Genomic DNA, 21,733 nt, shown 5'->3' on the forward strand with positions numbered 1-21,733 from the left:
ACCATTATTATGCTTCACATAGTTATCAAGGTATTTATCTTTGAGCTTAAGTTTATCTCTAACATTACCAGCCTTGTTATTCTTTACTCTAGTTTCTAACATAACTACAATATGAGGTTTCAACAAAAAGAGGCGGGAGCTAACCTCTCTAATTTTGCTAGCCTTATTTAACCCCCTTAAATTCCAGGATATTATCATTATATTTTTAAAAAAGGTAATTATGTTTTTTAAAAAAATTATGTGAAAAATAGTTTATAGTCTAAACAATAATTTATAAGAAGGCTTAAAATCATTTTTTTATTGAAAATAGGACTTCGGGCAGCACTTAGAGTCTTGCTAGTTGCTATAGCCCAAGTCATGAAGAAGAAAAAAAACTCCGATAAACCCAAAGAAGGAAAATAAAATAAAATTAAGTAGCCGGGAAGTTTGACCAAATCTCGTACAAGTTTATTAACCATGGAATCGAGTATAAAAAAAATCATGACAGGTGCGGTGCCATAACTTGTTACTTCTCCATTATCGTTGACTAATATTGGTTATACACACTGTAATTTTTTGTTTTTTCTTTCTCTTATAGGATGTTATACAAAAAAATATTGGTCCTTCAGAGTTAAAAGTTTTAAGTGCGCCTTAAGAATTTCACAAACTACATATTAGGCTGGAATGAAATAATTTGACACCCAAATAATATATAAAAAATTGATAGTATTGGAGAGGGAAGAGTCAGTGATGTTTACATTTTGCTCTTGAGGGAGACAAACTCTGACGGCTTAGACTTTTGAGTTTGAATAAAAAAAATTAATGGGAAAAACTCAAAAAGTTTCAATAAACGGATATAATCATATAGGTGGCGGCATTTGGCGCAAGATAAAATAACTACAGTTAGTTACATGACTTCTAGAAGCACGAATTAATACAAATTAAAATGTAGATTGGATTTTAAAAGTCTTTGGCTTTTTGCTAAATATATGTTCAGTACAGTTTGATCTAACCTAACAAATAACTAGCTTGGAATAAACTGTCTTGTGTTTTTTAAAGAGACATATGTAGTTTCTATAGAAAATATTATTACTTGAGTGGAGTAGTTTTAGCTTGGGTTTTTAGTCAATAATTTTTGTTTCAAGTTTTAAATTATTAAAAAATGCTGGTCAATTATTTTGATATACTATTTTTTATATTTATTATTATTAAATAAAATTCACATAAAACCTATTAATAAAGTAGTATTTTGATATATTATTCAATTTGTGTATAATAAATTTTACCAAATATTAAAAAAATATATTGCTAACTTTCTTTAGATGATCTTGCAATCCCAGGCTAGCTCACCTTTATGTTTTGTTTTTTTAAAGAGAAATATTAATAATATATTCTTTAACATGTGTTTTTGTTATTAGTTGAAATTTATTAAAAAAATATAAAATTATGTGTGTTTTACTCCTTATTAATAAATCCTACTAACATGTAATTTTGTAGCTTTGAACAAATTTCGAGAAGCTAGTAAAAATAATATGTTAGGAAACTAGATGCTAGCACTTTTTTTTGGTAAAAGTATATCATGTGACGTCTACCTTATTTTCCTAAAAGTGACGTCTACCCTGATTTATCTTTCTTCACCGGTGGCGTCATCCAAACTTTCGTAGCCTGTATTAAAGGATCCACCCCGTAAGATTCACATCAGAAATTAAATAACAATCCATTTTTTTTTCTTCCATTTGAAAATGAGTACTCTAGGAATGAAATAAAAAATACTAATTATTATGTTTAACATGATACTAAATATTTAATTAAAAATAATTAGTCAACTTTCTCATTAATAATATAATTATGTTTGACATAATACTAAATATTTAAATTTTATTTTCATTTATAAAAATAAATATAAAATTATATATATATAATTTTTTATAAAAAAAACCCATGCGTTGCACGCGTTGAAAGTTAGTTATTAATAATGAACAGTGTCTCTGCAATTCGGATGATATCAAGGACTAAAAACCACCAATCAAAAACCATGAATGCTAAGAGAGAAAAGGGAGAGTGCTTTGAAAATGGGAAAGTTTAGTTCAAGTTACAGTACTTCTGATTTTGTTCACTTTGGAGTTCTACTTCCCTTTCTTCTGTTATCACAGTTGTTCTTTCAACTTGCATGGTGTGGCTCCATAGTAAAGTTCCTTCCTGGATTAGAGGGACCCCTTCCTTTTGTTCTTGAAACCGGGTGGGTTAGTTACACTTAGCTAGCAAGACTATGGTTTTAAATTTTAATTTATGGGATTAAAATCATTAATTTGCTTGAATATCTTAGACATGTTACATTATTTATTTTTGTTGAATAGGTATGTGGGAGTGGGTGAATCAGAGGATGTGCAGGCATTCTACTACTTCATTGAGTCAGAGAACAATCCAAAGGAGGATCCTCTCATGCTTTGGCTCACTGGTGGCCCTGGTTGCTCAGCTTTCTCTGGCCTTGTCATTGAAATAGGCAATACCAACTCTGTTTCCAAATTTTACTTTTGCTCCATACTTATGTATGTACCAAGTGACAAGAGCCGAGACTTAGAAATTTTACTCTATTTGCATGTTGCAGGTCCAATTGCATTTAAAAATGAGGAATACAATGGGAGCCTGCCCAATTTGGTCTTGAGGCCACACTCATGGACAAAGGTGCCTTGTATGCATCTAATATTTTGTTGGCTGAAATCGATATTTTTAGCTTTTATTGTTTCTATTCACTGATTATGTTATGCTTATTTACTGGTATTTATCATAACTATTTTTGGTAGGTTAGTAGCATTATATTTGTAGACTTGCCTGTTTCCACGGGCTTCACTTATGCCACAACAGAGTTTGCTACTCAACGAAGCGACTGGATACAAGTTCACCAAGTCCATCAATTTCTTAGGAAGGTGTTCCTCCAAATTTTATTGTTTTTATTTCATAATCTAATGATTTCAGTTTTCCTTGTAGTCAAATCTGTTGGTCAATTAAATTGTGACAATCATGCTTAAATGTTTGTAGTGGTTGATTGAACATCCAAATTTTTTGTCAACTGATGTTTACATTGGTGGCGATTCATACTCTGGCATTACTATTCCAGCAATTGTTCAAGAAATTTCTCTAGGTAAAAGACTCGTATGTGATTCAACATGTACTGCAAAATTAGAATGACAAACATATGTACAAGTTGGCTGTCTGGTGAAGAGTGATATATATACCATAGCGTCATTGGGTTACTATATAAGTTGCAATAGCATGTTGACAGTTTAGTTATTGGCCAATTCTCTTGTTTTCAGGAAATGAAAAAGGGCTCCAACCATGGATAAATCTCCAGGTTAGCATCTTAAAGTATCTCTTTGATGTAAGGAAATTATTATTTTTTTTCCAATTAGTACTATGATGTTCCTGGGGCGAGAGTCAGGGTAAGGTAAAAAAATGGAAGTCAGGATTGAAAATTTCTAATTTACATTTGTTTGTTTTGTACAATGATAGCATGAAGAAGCAATGAAAATTTGGATTTAAGATCTCTTGCAAACTACTAAAACTAGTCACTACTTGACCATATTCCAAGTAGTAAATTAATATTAAACACAAATTGTTCAATTAGTTTGATCGAACAGACTGCTATACGCCTATACCAAAAACATAAAATTGTTCAATTTAGACTGATTTGAATAATTGAGTATAATGTAACCCTTGGAGCATATATCACTTGCCAAAGATGTGCATTGATACAAAAAAGATGTTCTTCATTTTTATTTTCTTTTCAAAATGGTAAACTAACAAGAGGCTTTCTACGAGGGAAAAAATGAGTTTGTATAAATGGCTTCAGAAAAGTGGAATACAATGCGAATTTAATTTGGTTATATGATAATATTTTGGGCAGCTAATGAGAAATATCCCTTAACAAAATCAAAGTAACCCCTCCATAGATTGAATGGCGAATTTTGTTCATTGGTTTTGTATTCCACTGGTTTGAGAACCTGCCATGGTATTTATATAACAGCTCCAGATTGATTACGAAATGTTCTTTTCTTCAGGGATACCTGCTGGGGAATCCAGCAACAACTCGAAGGCATGAAAACTATCGAATCCCCTTTGCTCATGGAATGGGACTTATTTCTGATGAACTATACAGGGTAATCTCATTAAATTTAACAGCCATTCTTAAAATTGTGTTAAAGAAACAAAAGTCAAATGCTAACAGATCTCTCTTATTTGAATGAACAGTCACTGCAAAAAAATTGTAAAGGAGAGTACATAAATGTAGACACCAAAAATGTATTATGTTCTAGAAATATCGAGACATTCAATGAGGTATTCATCTTTTTTTTTTCCCTCTGTTCCTTCTTCCCTTGTAAATTTTCATTATTAGAATTTCTAGTCAAACAGGCAATCATAAAATCAACCATTGTTCCATTGCCACAGGTTACATCAGGACTTAGTATGGTCAATATTTTGGACCCGTCATGTGATTGGCTTGATACTGAAACATCTTGGAGGAGATCTCTACTTAAGAAATATCCGAGAAAGAATTTCCTTAATACTCATCTCAAATTGCCATCCTTAAACTGTCGGGTAATCTTCATGCCTTATTGAATCATAAATATTTACTCAATGCTTCTTTTCTGTATATTTTTGCAAAGACATTCTAACTATATCATGCATGCATTTGTAGTTTCATATACCATATATAAACTAACTATCCAGTCATCACATAGTTGAATTTGCAGCCGAATTCTCCACCTATATGTTAACTTGATGTTTATTTCCTTCCCACAATTAGAGTTATGCATACTTCCTCTGCGGTTATTGGGCCAATGATGATAGTGTTCGCAGTGCACTGCATATCCGTAAGGTGTAGTTGATGCAAGTGACAGTAATTTTCCAACATATAGTTAGTTGGCAATACAACTGCATATAACAATTAACATAAAGCTTGGCTGCATGTGCTGCAGGGAACTATAGGAAAATGGCGTCGCTGTACCTTCAATATACCTAACAAGGAGGACATCTCAAGCAGCTATGAGTATCATGTAAATCTCAGTAGAAAAGGCTATCGTTCACTGATATACAGGTCAATATTTTTTCTCTATGCTCATGTATTGCTTAAGGTAACACAGATGAACTAATTTGAATTTTACATAGCAAATAACTTTTGTATATTGCTAACAGCGGGGATCATGACATGAAAATTCCTTTCTTGGAAACTCAAGCATGGATAAGCTCTTTGAACTATTCCATTGTGGATGATTGGAGGCAATGGCATACAGATGGCCAAGTTGCAGGGTATTCCACTAACTGTAGTTATATATTATAATAACCAGGCTTAATTTATCTAAAAAGCTAATTAGTTTATGTACTTGATTTTTGTTTTTGTGTAAGTAGATACACAAGGACTTACTCCAATCGTATGACATTTGCCACCGTGAAGGTGAGTCTTTTGTTTTTCTTGCAGCACTTGTGAGTCACACACACAGATTCCGTTTGATGAGTATATTCAAGATAGGTGAATTAGGCCTTGAGATTATTGGATCTTATATACACAAAGTAAATTTGAATGGTTAAGTCCACCTATCATTGGTAGAAATTTAATAAGCACTTTTTTATTATTAGAATTCATGAACTCTAGAGTCTAGATTGAATGATGGAATTCTTTGTTTTACTGAGTATTCAGGGAGGAGGCCACACAGCTCCGGAGTACAAGCCTGAAGAATGCTTGGCCATGTTCAGGAGATGGATATCTAACAAGGCTTTGTAGGAATAACTAATAAAACTCATGTTCTCTCTTGGCAAGAACTAAACTTGGCATACTTTGCATAATAAAGCCACAGGGTAGATTATTCACTAATAAAAAATAAATTTGTGTGTCTTTGTCAACCAAAAATACAAAACTGTATGAATAGGATTTGTTCCAAGTAGATTTTAAAATATTCAACTATGTAATGCTTTGGTGTTGGGATTTGCCTCACTGCCTAAACTAAAATCAACTACTGTATTTTAAAAATTTGATTCCGGCTAATAGGTAGTTTAAGGACGACACTAATTAAAGAATCATTAAATACAACATTTCTTGAAAGAAATTGCCTGCGGAGGCAACTCTTCTATCCAATACATTTCTTGAAAGAAAAAAAATGCAAGTTTAGCTAGCTTATCTGCAAGACAATTGCTGGGCAGTAACCTCTGCATTCATCAAATATTCCGCAGTGAGATGATTTCGTGGCCTGCATTGCTTCTTTTTCCCACTCTTGTACCAGTCTCATACATCACCTGTTGTAAGGATAATTCTGCAGACTTGAAAGTTGAAACACAATGCCTCCACAATTGTTGCAGCATATAACATTGAGTGCAATTCTTCGTTGCAACAGCGAGCACCTGGCCCTCATGGTCACGAAATTCCGCAGCATACCGCGTTCCTTTATCCTTCAAAATAGAAACATCTATAGCTTGGACAGCAGCATTTGTAGGTGGTGCTTTCCAAGTGCATTCAATCTCTTCTACTGAGGATGGTTCATTGACATGATCATTATACAACAGAGAGTAAAATCGGACGAATTTTCACTTGTTTGTTCTGAAAAATCCACACATTGTCCATATCAAAGCAAGGATATGTTTCGGCGCATCTTAATCCTCTAAGTCCAGCCATGAAAACATATTCTGTAAAAATATATAGTCAAAATTTTAATGCTTTTTTTTAAATATTTGCTGCCCATTAAAAGATGACATAGATAATACACTTATACGCGTGCATGGTCAAAATAGAAGTACACAAATGTATACAATATCAAGATCTACCCAAAACAACTATAACAATAACTATTAACTCCACGTAAGGAGTTATAAAACAAGTTTATATATATTTTTAATTCTTATAATTTAATATTTTTATTTCCATTCTTATAAAATTATTTTTTTTATTTTTTATTTTTATAAATTATATTTGTTTTGTTTTTATTCTTATAACACTAAATGACACTTTTTGGTTTATTTATTGTTCTTTTTAAGTCTGTATCTTTTCAAATTAGTTTATTTAAAAAAAAACAGAGAAATAAAAGTGAAAAAGTGTTGAATTTGGCGCGTCTGAATCTAGCTATAAACAGGATACCCCATCGGAATCTTCCTTCCACAGAACGCACCACACCACACCTCATCGGAATATTCCTTTCTTTTCGGTTTCAATCTCTGGATCCGTCGTGACAGACGGCATGGCCACTTCCAATGGCTTCGTCGACGGCACTCCCTCGGAATCTGCATTGATCTTTCTCGGCACCGGTTGTTCGAGCATGGTTCCCAACCTCATGTGCCTCCTTCAGCCTTCCGACCCTCCCTGCCCCGTCTGCGTCCAGTCATTGTCCATCCCTCCCGAACGAAACCCTAATTACAGGTCCCACCTCTATTCTTTCTTTTCATTTCGCTTTCTCCCCTTTCCTTTCAAGAATTTGCCTCAAGATTTCGATTTGCAGGTGCAATACGTCTCTCCTAATTGACTACGGCGCCGCCGCCGCCAACGGTGGCGATCGCAAGTATATATTGATCGATGTCGGCAAGACGTTCAGGGAGACCGTGCTTAGGTGGTTCGTTGCCCATCGGATTCCCAGAATTGATTCTGTGAGTTCACCTTTCTCAACATGCCTGCCTTCTTAATTTAGAGATACTTCCCTTCTGTGCGCAAGTTATTGAATTGTACAGTTCAATTTGGCTTTCATACCTTTTATTAATGGCTTCGAACTTTGATGATTACATCAAATGAGAATGAAAAAGAAATTCGTTTGTTTCTGCTGATGTTGCATTTTGTACCCTAGCGTGGCTTTTCTTGATTGATGTTTTGGCACAATGTATGGAATCAACGTGTTTCCTTTCAATGTGTGTTGTGAATCTGAAAATCTTTATTGTATCATGGTTCATTGGCTTGGCCTATCTAACAAAAAAGTGTAGGTTTTGTGCTATTTATTGTCTGCCTGTTGTAATTTGAATAAGCTTCTGTCGCATCATAACTGAAGCAAAGCAGAGTGGATGAGATTTCTTTCTTATATATGATTTTCTGAACTATCCCATAATCCTCTTTTCAATGAAATTTTATCATGTATATAAGAACATTTGTTAACTGGTGCTCAACTTCCAAGTATTTGAATACATATTTTTTTTGGGCTACAGACAATGTCCTTTCTTGAATGGTGTCACGGATGCTTTGAACACTGTTCTCTGTTGCGGTTTTTCTAAAAGAACTGATTTAAAAGATACTCAACCTAGGAATATCATGACATACTAGTCTGAGTACTGGGATCTCTCTGTTTCCTTTAGCTTCCTCTTTCTGGAATGTGTCTTCCATAATCATTTGGAATGGTGAAAATGGAGATTTTAAATTATGCCCCTGAAATAAAATTTAATATTACTTTTACTTCTGCTTCTGCTTCACAATCTCATTAGGAGACTCAGTCTGTCAGATGAGTGCAGAAAGTTAAAAGATGAAGGTTTATCACTATCCGAGATAAAAAAAAAATTTAAAAATCAGGGTCATATTGTGGTGAGTATATTTATACGAGTATAGGTTATTATATTAGAAGATTAGTGCACCTTATTTTTTAAGGTGTATTCCATTTCAGATATATGCTGGTAAAGATATCCAGTGTATGCCGTGAAGAGAGAGGGCGGAGCCTTGGTGAAAATATCAAAATATATCTTAGGAAAGGAAAAATTCAGTAATGTTTCCATTTCTATGTAGCTAATATAATTGGTATTGTGAGCAGACAAAGCAATGAATTATGCCACTACTAATCAACAAAATCAGAGTTTGAAGTTTTCTAGTTTACTTAGTGAGAACGTCAGCAACTTGAGCAGAGCCTCTTAAGATTTGTAGTTGCCATTGACTGATCATAATCTGAATGTATGGTGCCATTCCGTAAAGACACATAAAATTGCTCACAGCAGCAATCCTGAGGTTCGGAGAAAATTTTGCATTCTTCCAGGGAAGAAAGTTGATTTGGGCAAAACAACATATAAATTATTTATAAACCATGAAGTTTGGTAATTATATTTTACCTGTGAAACTCTAAAACACGGATTGATTACTATTCTTTGTTTAGCATAGTTTTACTTCCTTTATCTATATATTATTTCCTCCATGCAATTTGTATTCACCCGAAACTCACATTCTCTGAAAAAAGAAATTTAATTTGTGCTTGAATTACAGATTATTTTAACTCATGAACATGCCGATGCAGTCCTTGGATTGGATGATATACGTGCTGTGCAGGCTTTTAGTCCAACAAATGATATTGATCCCACACCCATATACTTGAGTCAGCATTCAATGGATAGGTATCTCCAGTAGCTGCTTCTTGTTATTTAATTAAATAATATGTTGATAATATTAGCAATACATACCTGATTTTGATGATATTACAGGCAACTTCCCTCTATTTTCAAAAAACCTTCATACACATCTCTTAAGATTTAATAAGGCACTACTACCATGTAACCCTAACCATCAAATAGTAACAGAACCATCATTCCTGGCTCAATTTCAAAATCATTTAGTCAAATACCCTAAATATCGAGACTTCAACAAATGGGCTTAGAAAACATCCCATATGGGACCATTGCTACCATTGATATTAGTTATATTTTGTATTACATGCTTAAACTAGAAGTTCTGACATATCACTTACACACTAGATAAACTTATTGTTCTTTAAGAAGATATAGATAAACACATAACATTTTGTTACATGTATTTTCAAACTATTCTCATCATGTGTATTTTATAGTAAATTAACACAAAAGGAAGAAGTTGTACCACTAGCTGTGATGGTCAGTCAGTTAAAACTTAGAAGGCTCTCTATTGATCAGTATGGCTCTTTGATTTTCAATATGGATGATGTGATTCAAGTTGCTATCACAGGATAATTATATGCAATAACTCAATTAAATGCATGAAATATTAGCCTTTCTGAAAATATTTTATTTATGCGAGTCTTTGAGATGAAAGCAGTGTTTCGTGTGCACTTCTCAACCACTGTCTTTTGATGCTTGTATATCTGGAAAATGGTTTTGATTGCAATGTAACTCCTATCTCAGAATTATGCTCCTTTCATTTGATTTCATGGTTGTCTTATGCTCTCCAGTGGTTGAATTCATGTTTTGACCTTTGCAACAGCATAGCAGAGAAGTTTCCTTATTTGGTTCAGAAAAAGCGCAAGGAAGGAGCAGAAATACGAAGGGTGGCTCAAATTGACTGGAACATTATTGCGGATGACTGCAATCAACAGTTTTTTGCGTCGGGATTAAAATTCACTCCTTTACCAGTTAATTGTCACAATCTTTTCCTTAATGGTGAGAATGCGATACTCCTTTATATATAATGACTTATAACTGTTTTCTTTATGGATGTAGGTTATGCATGGAGAGGATTACATCTGTTTGGGCTTTCTTTTTGGTGAGAAAAACAGGGTGGCTTATATATCTGATGTTTCCCGGTTTCCTGCTAGTACAGAGTATGGTATGTTTTAAATTAGTTTCTTCATTCTTGGGCGTATGCATTTATCTATAAGTGGTCTAAGATATGAAATCATCTATGATCTATCTGTTTTATCATATATTCTGACTCTCTTTATCTCTCCACTGGAAAAAGAAGGACATCAGTCATGGATTGTTCGTTTTAGCAGTTTAGTGCATGCTGTCATTCTGTAGTTTGGACAGCATGCATGTGTAGCTCTTTAGATTGCAATAACATCATCAATCCCAGAAGACAAGTTTCATATTTGAAGCATTTATACATCATAAGAAAACTCTCAGATGAATTATGATTTGCAGCATCTTATATCTAGCAATAAATTTCCTTTTACAGTCATCTCAAAAAGTGGAGCTGGACAGTTGGATCTTCTTATATTGGATTCTTTATATAGGGTCAGTAGTTCCATTTTCAACTTTTTTGGGTTTAAAATATAAATATGATGTTCATGCTATATTTTTCAGATATATAATATCAGTTATGTTATGCCACTGAATTTGTTCGATAATGTATGAATTTTAAGAAAAGTTCTTGATTTCTTGTCACTTGACATGCTTGATTTCTTTTCTGTTGCATCATTTTTAAGAAAAGTGCTTTTACCTTAACTGTTGCTGCTTATGACTTGATCTGATTCAATCTTTTGTTAATTTGTTTTGTGGAATATTAGTGTCTCTTTACAGGAGTAAATTTTATTTTTCTTATACAAGACAGACATCACTATTTTGTTGTGCGTTTAACAATTTTCTCAAAGAAGGCTGATGATATGATTTGCTAGACCTAAATCCTTTAAAATTTTCATGCACTTTAGTATATCTTCAATTTTAAAATAATAAAGCCCTGTGTCCTTTCATTGCTTAAAGAAACATAAATTTCAAGTTGCATTATTGATTATTTGGAAGTGAGAAATTTCATATACATGTCAATTCCCTCTTTTAGTTTTCATATTTCTTTTTTTGTGATTCATGTTTCCTTCTTTGTTCTTTGTGTTATCGCAGACTGGGTCACACAATGTTCACCTTTGTTTTCCACAGGTTTGTTTTCCATTTTACAAAAGAAAAATGATATTTACACTTCATGTCTCCTTTACCCCATGGTGAAATGTTAATTAATTGGTAATTTTACAGACTCTAGAAACTGTGAAGAGGTTGTGTCCAAAGCAAACACTACTAATTGGCATGACTCACGAGTTTGATCACCATAAAGACAATGAGTTTTTGATGGAGTGGTCCAGAAGGTAGATGTCTTATTCTTTTTTAAAGAAGTCGAAACTGTTGCAAATACGTTCAGTAATAGCTGACATGATAATCTAGTTTTAACGGGGAACTATATATGTTTTTTTACTCTATAATATGTTGTAGATTTTAGAAAATGATAGAATTGACTCTTCTGCTATTGTACTTAGGGAAGGAATTCCGGTGAAGCTTGCTCATGATGGTTTGAGAGTCCCCATAAACTTATAGTAAGGGAAGGTAATAATACTTCATGTTATTGCAGTTGATAGCACCAATTATGTATTTTGTCTCCGAATATAACAATGAATATACACTTAAATCTAAATATGTGCTATCATGTTATTGTAGGTTAAAGCATGTGACAATGTATACCGCATACTGTTGATCTTAATTAGATTGGATTGGAGCATTAATATTCTTTACAGAATATCCTCAATTTCTGCTGTAGTAAAAAGCCACATTTTTGCTAGAGGTCGCATTTCTGGATATGAGAAGAGGATAACTTACTTTGATGGAAATCCCAATTCTTCTTATTGAACTCGTGAAAGCTTGTATTAGAATAATTTTATAATCGACTCCTTGATGCCGGAAAACAAATTGAGTGGGCAATGAGTTTTAAGAGCTAAAAAAATCCACATCTTAAATTTCTTCTGCAATCACTGTGCGTTACTCTACGATGAAACTAATCTGCTGGCTACAAAGTTGTATTATTCAATTGTATGGTAATTGTTATAAATAACAATTGGTCAACTTGACATTGAGTTTTGCTCACACTGTCTTCTTTCATCTTCATTCTATTTTGCTGTTGCGGCTATATTTCACCAGTCAAAAGTGGATTCTTCTTGCATTACAGTATATGGTTATTTGCTACCTAACCAGTGACAGATAACAATCAAGAAATGTTCAATAAAATTAAAGTTAATCTGAATGACTTTTTTTTTTAAGGGAGAATGTCATTTTTTTTCATGTAAATCAAGGCATTGAACATTTTTTTCATATAAAGATTAACTTCAATAAAATTATTCTTCTTTTTATGTATTATATATGTAAATACTCAAAATTCACTAATGAATGGTAGTAGAAATTTTTTAAAATACAATAATTGATAAAAACATTTTATTAGGGATTTATATCATTGTGTTTTAAAATTTCATCTAAAAATTGCCAATTAAAAGAGATTAATGTATAAATTTGAGCTTTGGCTAAAGAAATTTAAAACCTCATTTAAAACATAGCCAATTAAAGAGAAAGTATTATAATATGAATGAAGTTTTTGTCAATCTGGCCTTCTAAAATGGATTGAGATTTCATGTTCCAGTTATAGTCATGAAAAAAAATGAGATTTTAGAATGAAAAGGCATTTTACGAACAAAAATAGAAATATTTCATCTTTCGTAGCATATCTTGGTTCTTATTTATCAAAAAAGAATAAAGAATAATATTGGTGATTCTTCCGTACCGAATATGATAATATCTTACCCTGTAGCACCGACTGAACTATGCAAAATAAATCAGAAATTGAATGCTACCGTAGGTTGCACGGCTGGAATTCAGTCATCTTCTGTTTAGCCGTAGACTTTGATTTGACCCGTAAGCATTTCAATGTTTAATACTTTATGAAATATACTAATAAAAAGTACAGTGAATCCCACGTCTGTGTTAAAACTGTTACAGTGTGTTACTTATGAAAAACAGTAAATCTCCCGTTTATGTTTTTTTTTTATAGACACCTAATCTATGTCTCAAAAAAATCTCCCCTTTATGTTAAGAATTTAATTTATGTGTTTTGTCATTGTAAAATATTTTCAAACGAGCATCTAATAAGAAATCAATTTTTCGCCATGAATAAAATGATGTAATAAAATAATCAATTTTTTTACATTGACAAATGTATATGATGAATTAAATTCTTGTTTTAAAGTTATATCATTTGTAAATAAAAATAAGCTTATTAATTGTTGTAATTTATTATATCGAAATTTCAATCTATGTTGAATTAAGTTATAGATAAAGAGGCTCTTACTCGTACTTTAAAGACAAAGTTCTCTCTTTTTTTACTGCTAAAGACAAAGTTCTTAGAAGAGCCTTATTCATTTTTTATATCTAATGATATCACCATATGATTTTTTTTTGTTACAGGATCACAATATGATTAAGAAAACATTGTACGTGTTAGATTTTTATTAAAAAACAATATTATAAATTCTTAAACAAACTTTATTATGTTCTGCATGTCTAATATTATATTTGTCCTCTCACATTAAAAAAAATGGAAAACTCTGAAATTTAAATCAGTTCAATCAAATTCTATCATCTTAGCTTCCAGAAATTGTAATAATATATATATATATATGGATAGCAACGATGATCCGTTAGAAATTTCTTAGATGTAAAAACATCTTTTTGTTTATGTTGCAAAATATGTGAACGTGTTGAACTAGTCAATGCACGGGACGGTGTTTAGGTTCCATTCATAAGACTTGGTCGTTCACAAGAAACAACACAAGACCAGGCAGAAGAAAACAACCAGTTGAATTCCTCTACACCAATTTGGAACCATTCTAGAAAGCAACCTTAGTTAGAAGAATTGATGGAAGCTTCGGGTATGCGTGTCTTATGGTTTGTTTTTCATATTTGATGACTCACACACAAAAACGAACATTAGTAATTTAGTAGCAGTGAAGGCTAAGAATATACGAAGTACAAACACAAGAGATGGCATGTTCTGTCCCTTTTAACAACAAGAATTTGGACATAAGTTTCTTTGTTTTCAAGCCTACTATTGTAATCATAGATGACCTTGTTCATGGACTCAAAGCCTTCTCCTTAACCACTGAGAGCCTTGGTTGTGTTCAAAGCTCTATATTTAGGAGCATCCATGGAAATATGGTAAGTTTTTTTGCTTTCTCAGCTTTCCAATTTTTAGTTCATTTCAAATAATTTCTCCTAATTTAATTATCTCAATTCTGAAAGTGTATGATCTTTCTTTGCCTAATGAATTTCAATTTGTTCTAAAACTTTGCTGATTATAGTTTATGAAACCCGTTTTTTATCCTTGAATAGTACCAACTACCAACCATTGGCTGGAAGAAAATAACAGAAAGATTGCACCTTACATTGATTTTATTGTCTCATTCTTATTTTCAGATTTGTTTTCCACGTGGGATTTTGGACCCACGAGTTCATGTTCATGAAGAACATCTATCTTTCAGTGAATGACAACTTCAGATGCCATTGCTCCATGGTAGACTACCATCTGTAATGGTTGAATCTGCCATCAATTCATAGATATATAGGTTAAACATCTATGATTGTGTTCACTTAACTCAGTGGTTTGTTTTACCATGTGGCTTATCAGTAGTAATCAATTTCCTGAATTAGAACCACAAAATTCTAAACTTCTATAATAATTACAGTACTGGTTTTTAATTATCGATTTAAGTACCCAATTTATTTTTTGATTGTTGGCTTCAGGTAAAACAATGCAGTCCTTGTTTTCAGTAAATATAGTGGTTTCATTCCATCTGTCCCACTAGTACTGTTCTATTCTGTGTTAGTGCTAATCTCTTGGGTTGATCTTCTTTTCACTGGGCATATCATAAACCATTGTTCTTTATCTTTCTTGATTTATTAACTTAATATGAATATTTCTGCTGTGTAATCAGATCATATGGTATGGAGCATGGCAGAGGCGGTCGAGTAAGGAAAAAGAGGAGCTGACCTCAACCCTTGTAAGTTGGACAATGACTTGACTATTGGTGTGATCTCTTTGCTTTCTTGGATCATTAAAATAGGCAAAGTATCCTATTCCTAGTAAAATTCATTTGAAAACAGTGGCATTTGCTCCAGCCAAATCCACTACAAAGTAGAAAAATACATATCATTTCAAGGACTAGTCATCAAGAATTTGGCTCTCACATCTATAAGTATTATGACATGCACAAGAGACATGCCAAAGAAAAATGATCTCTGTATGGAAATATCATCTTATTTTATTAGTCATGATCAGAGAACCCTGTTAGGCTATCCACTATCCAGACTAGACAGGACATCTAAAACAGATACTACAGATGTTGTGCCAATTTTTATAGCTGAAGTAAATAATGTGCTTGTTGTCAGTTGCAATGTTTAGCTTGAGCTCTAACAATGTTTAGCAATTGTCATGGACTAGTGATAGACCAAAATGATGTATATAAGTGGGGGCAACTCTCACCTCTTGAACTTATTTTTTGGATCGAGTTAGGCCCAAATCCAAATTTTGAGACTACGAATACCATATGACATGGGATTACCACAGTTTGAATCCCACACTGATTTCCAAAAATTGTGAAAGAACTATGCAGAGTTGTAATCAGATTGCTTCCTAACTACATGTTGGAATTGGAAGAACTGAGACGAATTTCTATTCTTTTCAGATGTTTTTTATGTACTTAATCTACTGGTGTGGATAGAGGCATAAAAAAAAAAAGGCCTTATTCTTCTGTTATCTTTCACATTAATCAACGACATACACCAATCAGTTCTTCCTTTTATTCATTGTTTTTTATGTATTTATTTATGTTGTTGACACTTTACAGAAATCAATGCTGACCAGCATATCAAGCATGGCAGTGTTAATTGAACACAGTTTCCTTGAAGCATACGGTGGAGAATCAAGAGATGGCTCTTCAACTGCAAAATTCTCCACTGGGGACATAATATCATTGAACTCAGCAGTCACCACTACTAATGACCTCAATGACCTCTGCTACGCTGTCTTAGCAATTTTAAGGTCTCGCTTTGCGAAAATGGAAGGCATAACCGCAGGCCTTTGCTTCAAGGGACAAAGCAAGCCCAGAGTGGTGTGCATTCATGTGTGGAAGTCTCTCCATTTTTGTTACTGTTGGATTCTCAACTCTGACCACAGAAAATGGATGATGCCATATCTTGAACGCTTCTCTATCGACATGAAGTATGATATTTTCCGAGTAGTCTATGTTAGTGGTGACAATGTGGTTGATCTTAACTGCATTTCTACTCATCAGATGTTAGAAAATGGGAATGAGAGTAGTAGGCAAGGCCAGGTTATGCAGAACTGAGACTGCTGCTAAGGGTTTTCAAGTTTAGAATCATCATATTTTGCTCAAGTTTTTCCCCCTCTTATCCTGTAAATATTGTATATTACTTTTTCAACTTCAATTTACAGAATAGAACTCAAAATTGCATTTTACATAAGTAACCATGCTCTGAGACCTTCAACTTTTAACAAAGCAATACTGGTGTGGGTATGGCTTTGGACTGCATGGTCTTAAGTTCCAATGAAAGTATGAATCATACGGCAAGATAGTTGTTTTCACTATGATAGGTAGAGATTGAGCTAGGTTGGGTTGCTTAAACGGATTGACTTTGTTACAGGAACAATGATCTGATAAGCCATTTTCAAAATATACAAGGTTTGAATAAAAATGTTCTTTTGATTCATTTAAATGCAAGTGAAAATAAGTGTTGCCTAATATTTTAACCCATAAGTGGACTCCCATAACCAATAACTTTTAGATCATTAGGTGGGTTGGATTTTAGAACTATTTCAACCCACCGTCTAAAGCTGGTTGAGACAAGTTGAAAATGTTAATTTGTTTTTTATTTTTATAACCAAAAATGAAATTAATATTAGTTCAAACAAAGAGTACTAACAACACATTTTTTATTAAAATTTATCTTAAAATATAAATTACAAAAAAAAATTAAATAAGTAATGAAACTTATAAGAAAATTATGATTTTCAACAAATGTCAATCAACAATAAAATATATATGAAAAAATTTATTAGAAGAGTGTAATATTTCTTTTATTTCAATATTTTAATTACTACTCATGTATCCATTTCCCAAATTAGTAATTAACAATTAACAGTAATTTAAAATCAAAAAAAGTGTAGAAAAATAAGTAAATAACTTGTAATTAAAATAAAGATTTAAATATATTTTTAGTCTCAAATGGAGTCATTTTCTTTTTTAGTGATTTGGAGTTACTTTTTTTAATCTCTAAAATCTGTAAAATATTTTTTTCGTCCTTTAGTAAAGTGTGAGTCAAACAAGAAATAATAGTTTTATAATTTTTCACATTTTTTTACCTCCATAATTTAATTTTTTATTTTAAATTACAAAATACGATTTTATATGATTTGATTATGATCATTTTTAATCACCAAAAAGTGCATTTTAAAATGTAAAATAGAAAATCAAATTTTAGAAGTAAAAAATTATCACAAATTGCAAATTTTTTCTTCCATGTGCTGTGAAAATAGACTAAAAGAAGTATTTTGTAGATTTCAAAAACTAAAAAAAAACTTTAAATTTGAAGAACTAAAAATAATTATTAAATCTTAAAGGACTAAAAATATATTTAAATTTAAAATAAATAAAGGTTTAATTATATTTTTAATCATTAATGATTGTGTTTTGTTCGCATTTAGAAAATTTTCCTTTTGCTTAGAAAAAAAATTATAATTTTAGTGATTCAAAGTAGAAATTTGTTTATGTAACCAAAAGAAATTAGAGATACTGTTCTTTTGTTTTTAATCTTTCAAATAAAAATGTTTTTTTAATCTTTTAAATTTGAAAAATTAATGCCCTTGTCATAATATAAAAGACTAAAAAATGTAAATATTTATAGACCCTGATTTAAGGTACTACAATCATAATTAAGACATAAATAAATTTATATTGGGCAAGTTACTGATAAAAAAAAATAATAATAACAACAAATGCCGTCTAAGGTCTAACTAAACCATTTGACGTTAGTATTCCTTTGGCTGTCTTCAGTTCTCTCCTACCTGAGTTTGTTGATTCGCTCGCAGTCTTCACCTATTTCGAAAATATGTTAGTTTGCTCAATTTGCTGATTTCATTTTCATCCTTTTCTTTCTTACACTCATTTTGACCTATTTCAATCAGAGGTAAGTGTTCGCGGTTTTCATCCATCATTTCACTCATGCCACTTCTGAGGTTCAATCACTATTTACTGGGAAAAATTTTAGCCTCCCATTTCCATGCTAACTATTTCTCCTCTGTTGCTTTGTCCCTTTTTTCTGCAACAAATTCTGTTTTTTCTGCTTCTTATTCAACCGCTAATCTCAGAGATCAAACTGAGAGTAAATGCAGTAACTTTAGGAATATCAATGATGATTTAGGGAAAGTGGGTCCTGGTTTTCAAGAAAGCTTATGTTTTTCTGCAAGTGTTAGTGATGGGGCAGAAGAAGAGGAGGGTGAAGAAGGAGAGGGGTCTAGTGATGATGATGAGAGTCTTGAGTTTATCACTTCCTTTCATGGTAAAAACGATAAACAGACACAAAGTATTGCAAGAGTTGAAATTGGTGACAGTGAATTTAGACACCCTGTGGTGAGGGAGGTTTGTAGGTTAATCACGCTGAGCTCTGCTTGGAACCCTAATTTTGAAGGACGCTTGAGGCATTTATTGAGAAGCCTCAAGCCCCCACTTGTTTGTGCTGTTTTGCGCTCTCAGGCTGATGAACGTGTTGCTTTGAATTTTTTCTATTGGGCGGATCGTCAATGGCGCTACAGTCATCACCCTGTTGTCTACTACACAATGCTGGATGTCCTTAGCAAGACCAAATTGTGCCAAGGTGCCAGGCGTGTTCTTCGGCTTATGACACGCCGCGGAATTGAATGTCCGCCTGAAGCTTTTGGCTATGTGATGGTGTCTTATAGTCGTGCAGGCAAGTTGAGGAATGCGTTGCGGGTTTTGACCTTGATGCAGAAAGCTGGGGTTGAGCCTAGTTTGTCTATATGTAACACCACTATCTATGTTTTGGTGAAGGGTGGTAAATTGGAAAAGGCGCTGAAATTCTTGGAACGAATGCAGGTGACTGGAATCAAACCAGATATTGTCACTTACAACAGCTTGATCAAGGGTTACTGTGATTTAAATCGGATTGAAGATGCATTGGAGCTTATTGCAGGATTGCCATCCAAGGGATGCCCTCCAGATAAAGTTAGTTATTATACTGTGATGGGTTTCCTCTGTAAGGAGAAAAAAATTGAAGAGGTGAAGTGTTTAATGGAGAAAATGGTTTGGAATAGTAACTTAATACCGGATCAGGTTACATATAATACACTTATTCATATGCTTTCAAAGCATGGACATGCAGATGATGCTCTTGCTTTCCTAAAGGAAGCACAAGACAAGGGTTTCCACATTGATAAGGTTGGGTATAGTGCAATAGTTCACTCATTCTGTCAAAAGGGGAGGATGGATGAGGCAAAGAGTTTAGTGATTGATATGTACTCAAGAGGATGTAATCCTGATGTAGTTACGTATACTGCTATTGTTGATGGATTTTGCCGCTTGGGGAGGATAGATGAAGCAAAAAAGATCCTGCAGCAGATGTACAAACATGGATGCAAGCCAAATACGGTATCATATACAGCTTTGTTGAATGGCCTCTGTCACAGTGGGAAATCATTAGAGGCAAGAGAGATGATAAATGTCAGTGAGGAGCATTGGTGGACCCCAAATGCCATCACTTATGGTGCCGTGATGCATGGGCTCCGTAGGGAGGGAAAATTGTCCGAGGCGTGTGATTTGACCAGGGAAATGGTTGAAAAAGGCTTTTTCCCTACTCCAGTTGAAATTAACCTGCTAATACAGTCTCTCTGTCAAAATCAGAAAGTAGTAGAAGCTAAAAAATATTTAGAGGAATGTCTGAATAAGGGGTGTGCCATTAATGTTGTAAACTTCACTACTGTAATTCATGGTTTTTGTCAGATTGGTGACATGGAAGCTGCTCTATCCGTGCTAGATGACATGTACTTAAGCGGCAAACATCCTGATGCTGTCACATATACGGCATTGTTTGATGCATTGGGAAAGAAAGGTAGACTGGATGAGGCAGCTGAGTTGATTGTAAAGATGCTCAGCAAAGGTTTGGATCCAACTCCTGTAACATACAGGTCGGTTATCCACCGTTATTCTCAATGGGGTAGAGTTGATGATATGTTGAACTTATTGGAAAAAATGCTCAAAAGGCAGCCATTTAGAACAGTATACAATCAGGTTATTGAAAAGCTTTGTGATTTTGGAAACCTTGAGGAGGCTGAGAAACTACTGGGGAAAGTATTGAGAACAGCATCAAAAGTTGATGCTAATACGTGCCATGTTCTGATGGAAAGCTATCTGAAAAAAGGGGTTGCCATATCAGCGTATAAAGTGGCTTGTCGAATGTTTAGACGTAATTTAACTCCTGATTTAAAATTGTGCGAGAAAGTGAGCAAGAAGCTAGTGTTAGATGGTAAGTTGGTGGAGGCTGATAACCTTATGTTACGATTTGTTGAGCGTGGAATACAACAAAAATGAGATGCACAAGTTATCTGCTCTTCTAAGCTTAAGCCTCATAGCAATGATTTTGTTTTCAATTTTATCATTTTCTTTTGTTGGTATTCCATCTTGTTTCCTAAAATGTGGCGAGGCATTTTTTGGGGAAAAAATGATTTTGTCGAGAATGAAAATTTCACTCGTATAACTATCATATATGCGATTTAGATAATTTTATCATTTTTAAGTTCAGTCACATTACTCACATTGCTTTCTCTTTTCTGGTGATAAAGATATGCATAGAATACCATGCACGAGAGCATACTTTCGGTTTTATCCTAAACTTCTAAGTTCAAACTTATCAACCATTCCTCAGCCTAAATTTTTATGCACCCGAAAACATAATTTTATCTTGCACGGTTTCAAATTTCTGCCTTTTGTTCATTTATTTTTATAGTGACTTGAGTTATGTGTTGGGTGCGTAGGGAAGGGAGTAAGATATTAGGGAAATGGACACATAGAAAAGAGCAGAGTTCACTTACCATTGTTTCTCTTTTGTGGGTTGTAATTGTGGTGTGCCTTTTGGTGGGAACCGACCATTGTTTATGTCATGCATAGTTTTCTCTTGGAAAAATGGTTTAGGCAAAAGCTATATAGTCCAAAGTTTGGAGATTTTCTCAAAT

The 21,733-nt window shown here is 33.3% G+C and overlaps 4 protein-coding genes across 7 annotated transcripts; all 4 read left to right on the forward strand.

Moving 5' to 3' along the window:
• The first annotated feature begins 1,978 nt into the window (after positions 1–1,978).
• LOC114387715 (serine carboxypeptidase-like 12) lies at positions 1,979–5,965 on the forward strand. Of its 2 annotated transcripts, XM_028347920.1 has the most exons (14): positions 1,980–2,218; positions 2,337–2,482; positions 2,588–2,664; positions 2,784–2,906; positions 3,019–3,121; positions 3,294–3,331; positions 4,038–4,136; positions 4,228–4,314; positions 4,426–4,575; positions 4,784–4,855; positions 4,956–5,074; positions 5,173–5,286; positions 5,386–5,431; positions 5,675–5,965. In XM_028347920.1, exons 1-14 carry the CDS (start codon positions 2,019–2,021, stop codon positions 5,756–5,758), a joined length of 1,458 nt encoding a protein of 485 aa, XP_028203721.1. In that variant the 5' UTR covers positions 1,980–2,018; the 3' UTR covers positions 5,759–5,965. The 2 variants fall into 2 exon arrangements, with proteins under 2 accessions (XP_028203722.1, XP_028203721.1); XM_028347921.1 differs by lacking the exon at positions 4,784–4,855 and having other exon boundaries at positions 1,979–2,218.
• Positions 5,966–7,025: 1,060 nt separating this feature from the next.
• On the forward strand, positions 7,026–12,510 carry LOC114387716 (putative hydrolase C777.06c). Its single transcript, XM_028347922.1, has 10 exons — positions 7,026–7,381; positions 7,461–7,605; positions 9,188–9,315; positions 10,154–10,301; positions 10,390–10,495; positions 10,844–10,902; positions 11,503–11,538; positions 11,632–11,741; positions 11,910–11,976; positions 12,088–12,510. Exons 1-9 carry the CDS (start codon positions 7,203–7,205, stop codon positions 11,965–11,967), a joined length of 969 nt encoding a protein of 322 aa, XP_028203723.1. The 5' UTR covers positions 7,026–7,202; the 3' UTR covers positions 11,968–11,976; positions 12,088–12,510.
• A 1,506-nt stretch (positions 12,511–14,016) lies between these two features.
• On the forward strand, positions 14,017–17,163 carry LOC114386568. 3 transcript variants are annotated; one of them, XM_028346592.1, is made up of 4 exons: positions 14,490–14,628; positions 14,887–14,983; positions 15,405–15,470; positions 16,317–17,163. In XM_028346592.1, exons 2-4 carry the CDS (start codon positions 14,924–14,926, stop codon positions 16,815–16,817), a joined length of 627 nt encoding a protein of 208 aa, XP_028202393.1. In that variant the 5' UTR covers positions 14,490–14,628; positions 14,887–14,923; the 3' UTR covers positions 16,818–17,163. The 3 variants fall into 3 exon arrangements, with proteins under 3 accessions (XP_028202392.1, XP_028202393.1, XP_028202394.1); XM_028346593.1 differs by lacking the exon at positions 14,490–14,628 and adding an exon at positions 14,695–14,713; XM_028346591.1 differs by lacking the exon at positions 14,887–14,983 and having other exon boundaries at positions 14,017–14,628.
• Positions 17,164–18,492: 1,329 nt separating this feature from the next.
• Positions 18,493–21,264, forward strand: LOC114387070 (pentatricopeptide repeat-containing protein At1g09900-like). The gene has a single exon (XM_028347186.1). The coding sequence runs from the start codon at positions 18,711–18,713 to the stop codon at positions 21,090–21,092; it is 2,382 nt and encodes a 793-aa protein (XP_028202987.1). The 5' UTR covers positions 18,493–18,710; the 3' UTR covers positions 21,093–21,264.
• Positions 21,265–21,733: the final 469 nt, after the last annotated feature.

This window comes from Glycine soja, chromosome 15 (assembly GCF_004193775.1).
Source record: "Glycine soja cultivar W05 chromosome 15, ASM419377v2, whole genome shotgun sequence".
Taxonomy (NCBI): domain Eukaryota; kingdom Viridiplantae; phylum Streptophyta; class Magnoliopsida; order Fabales; family Fabaceae; genus Glycine; species Glycine soja.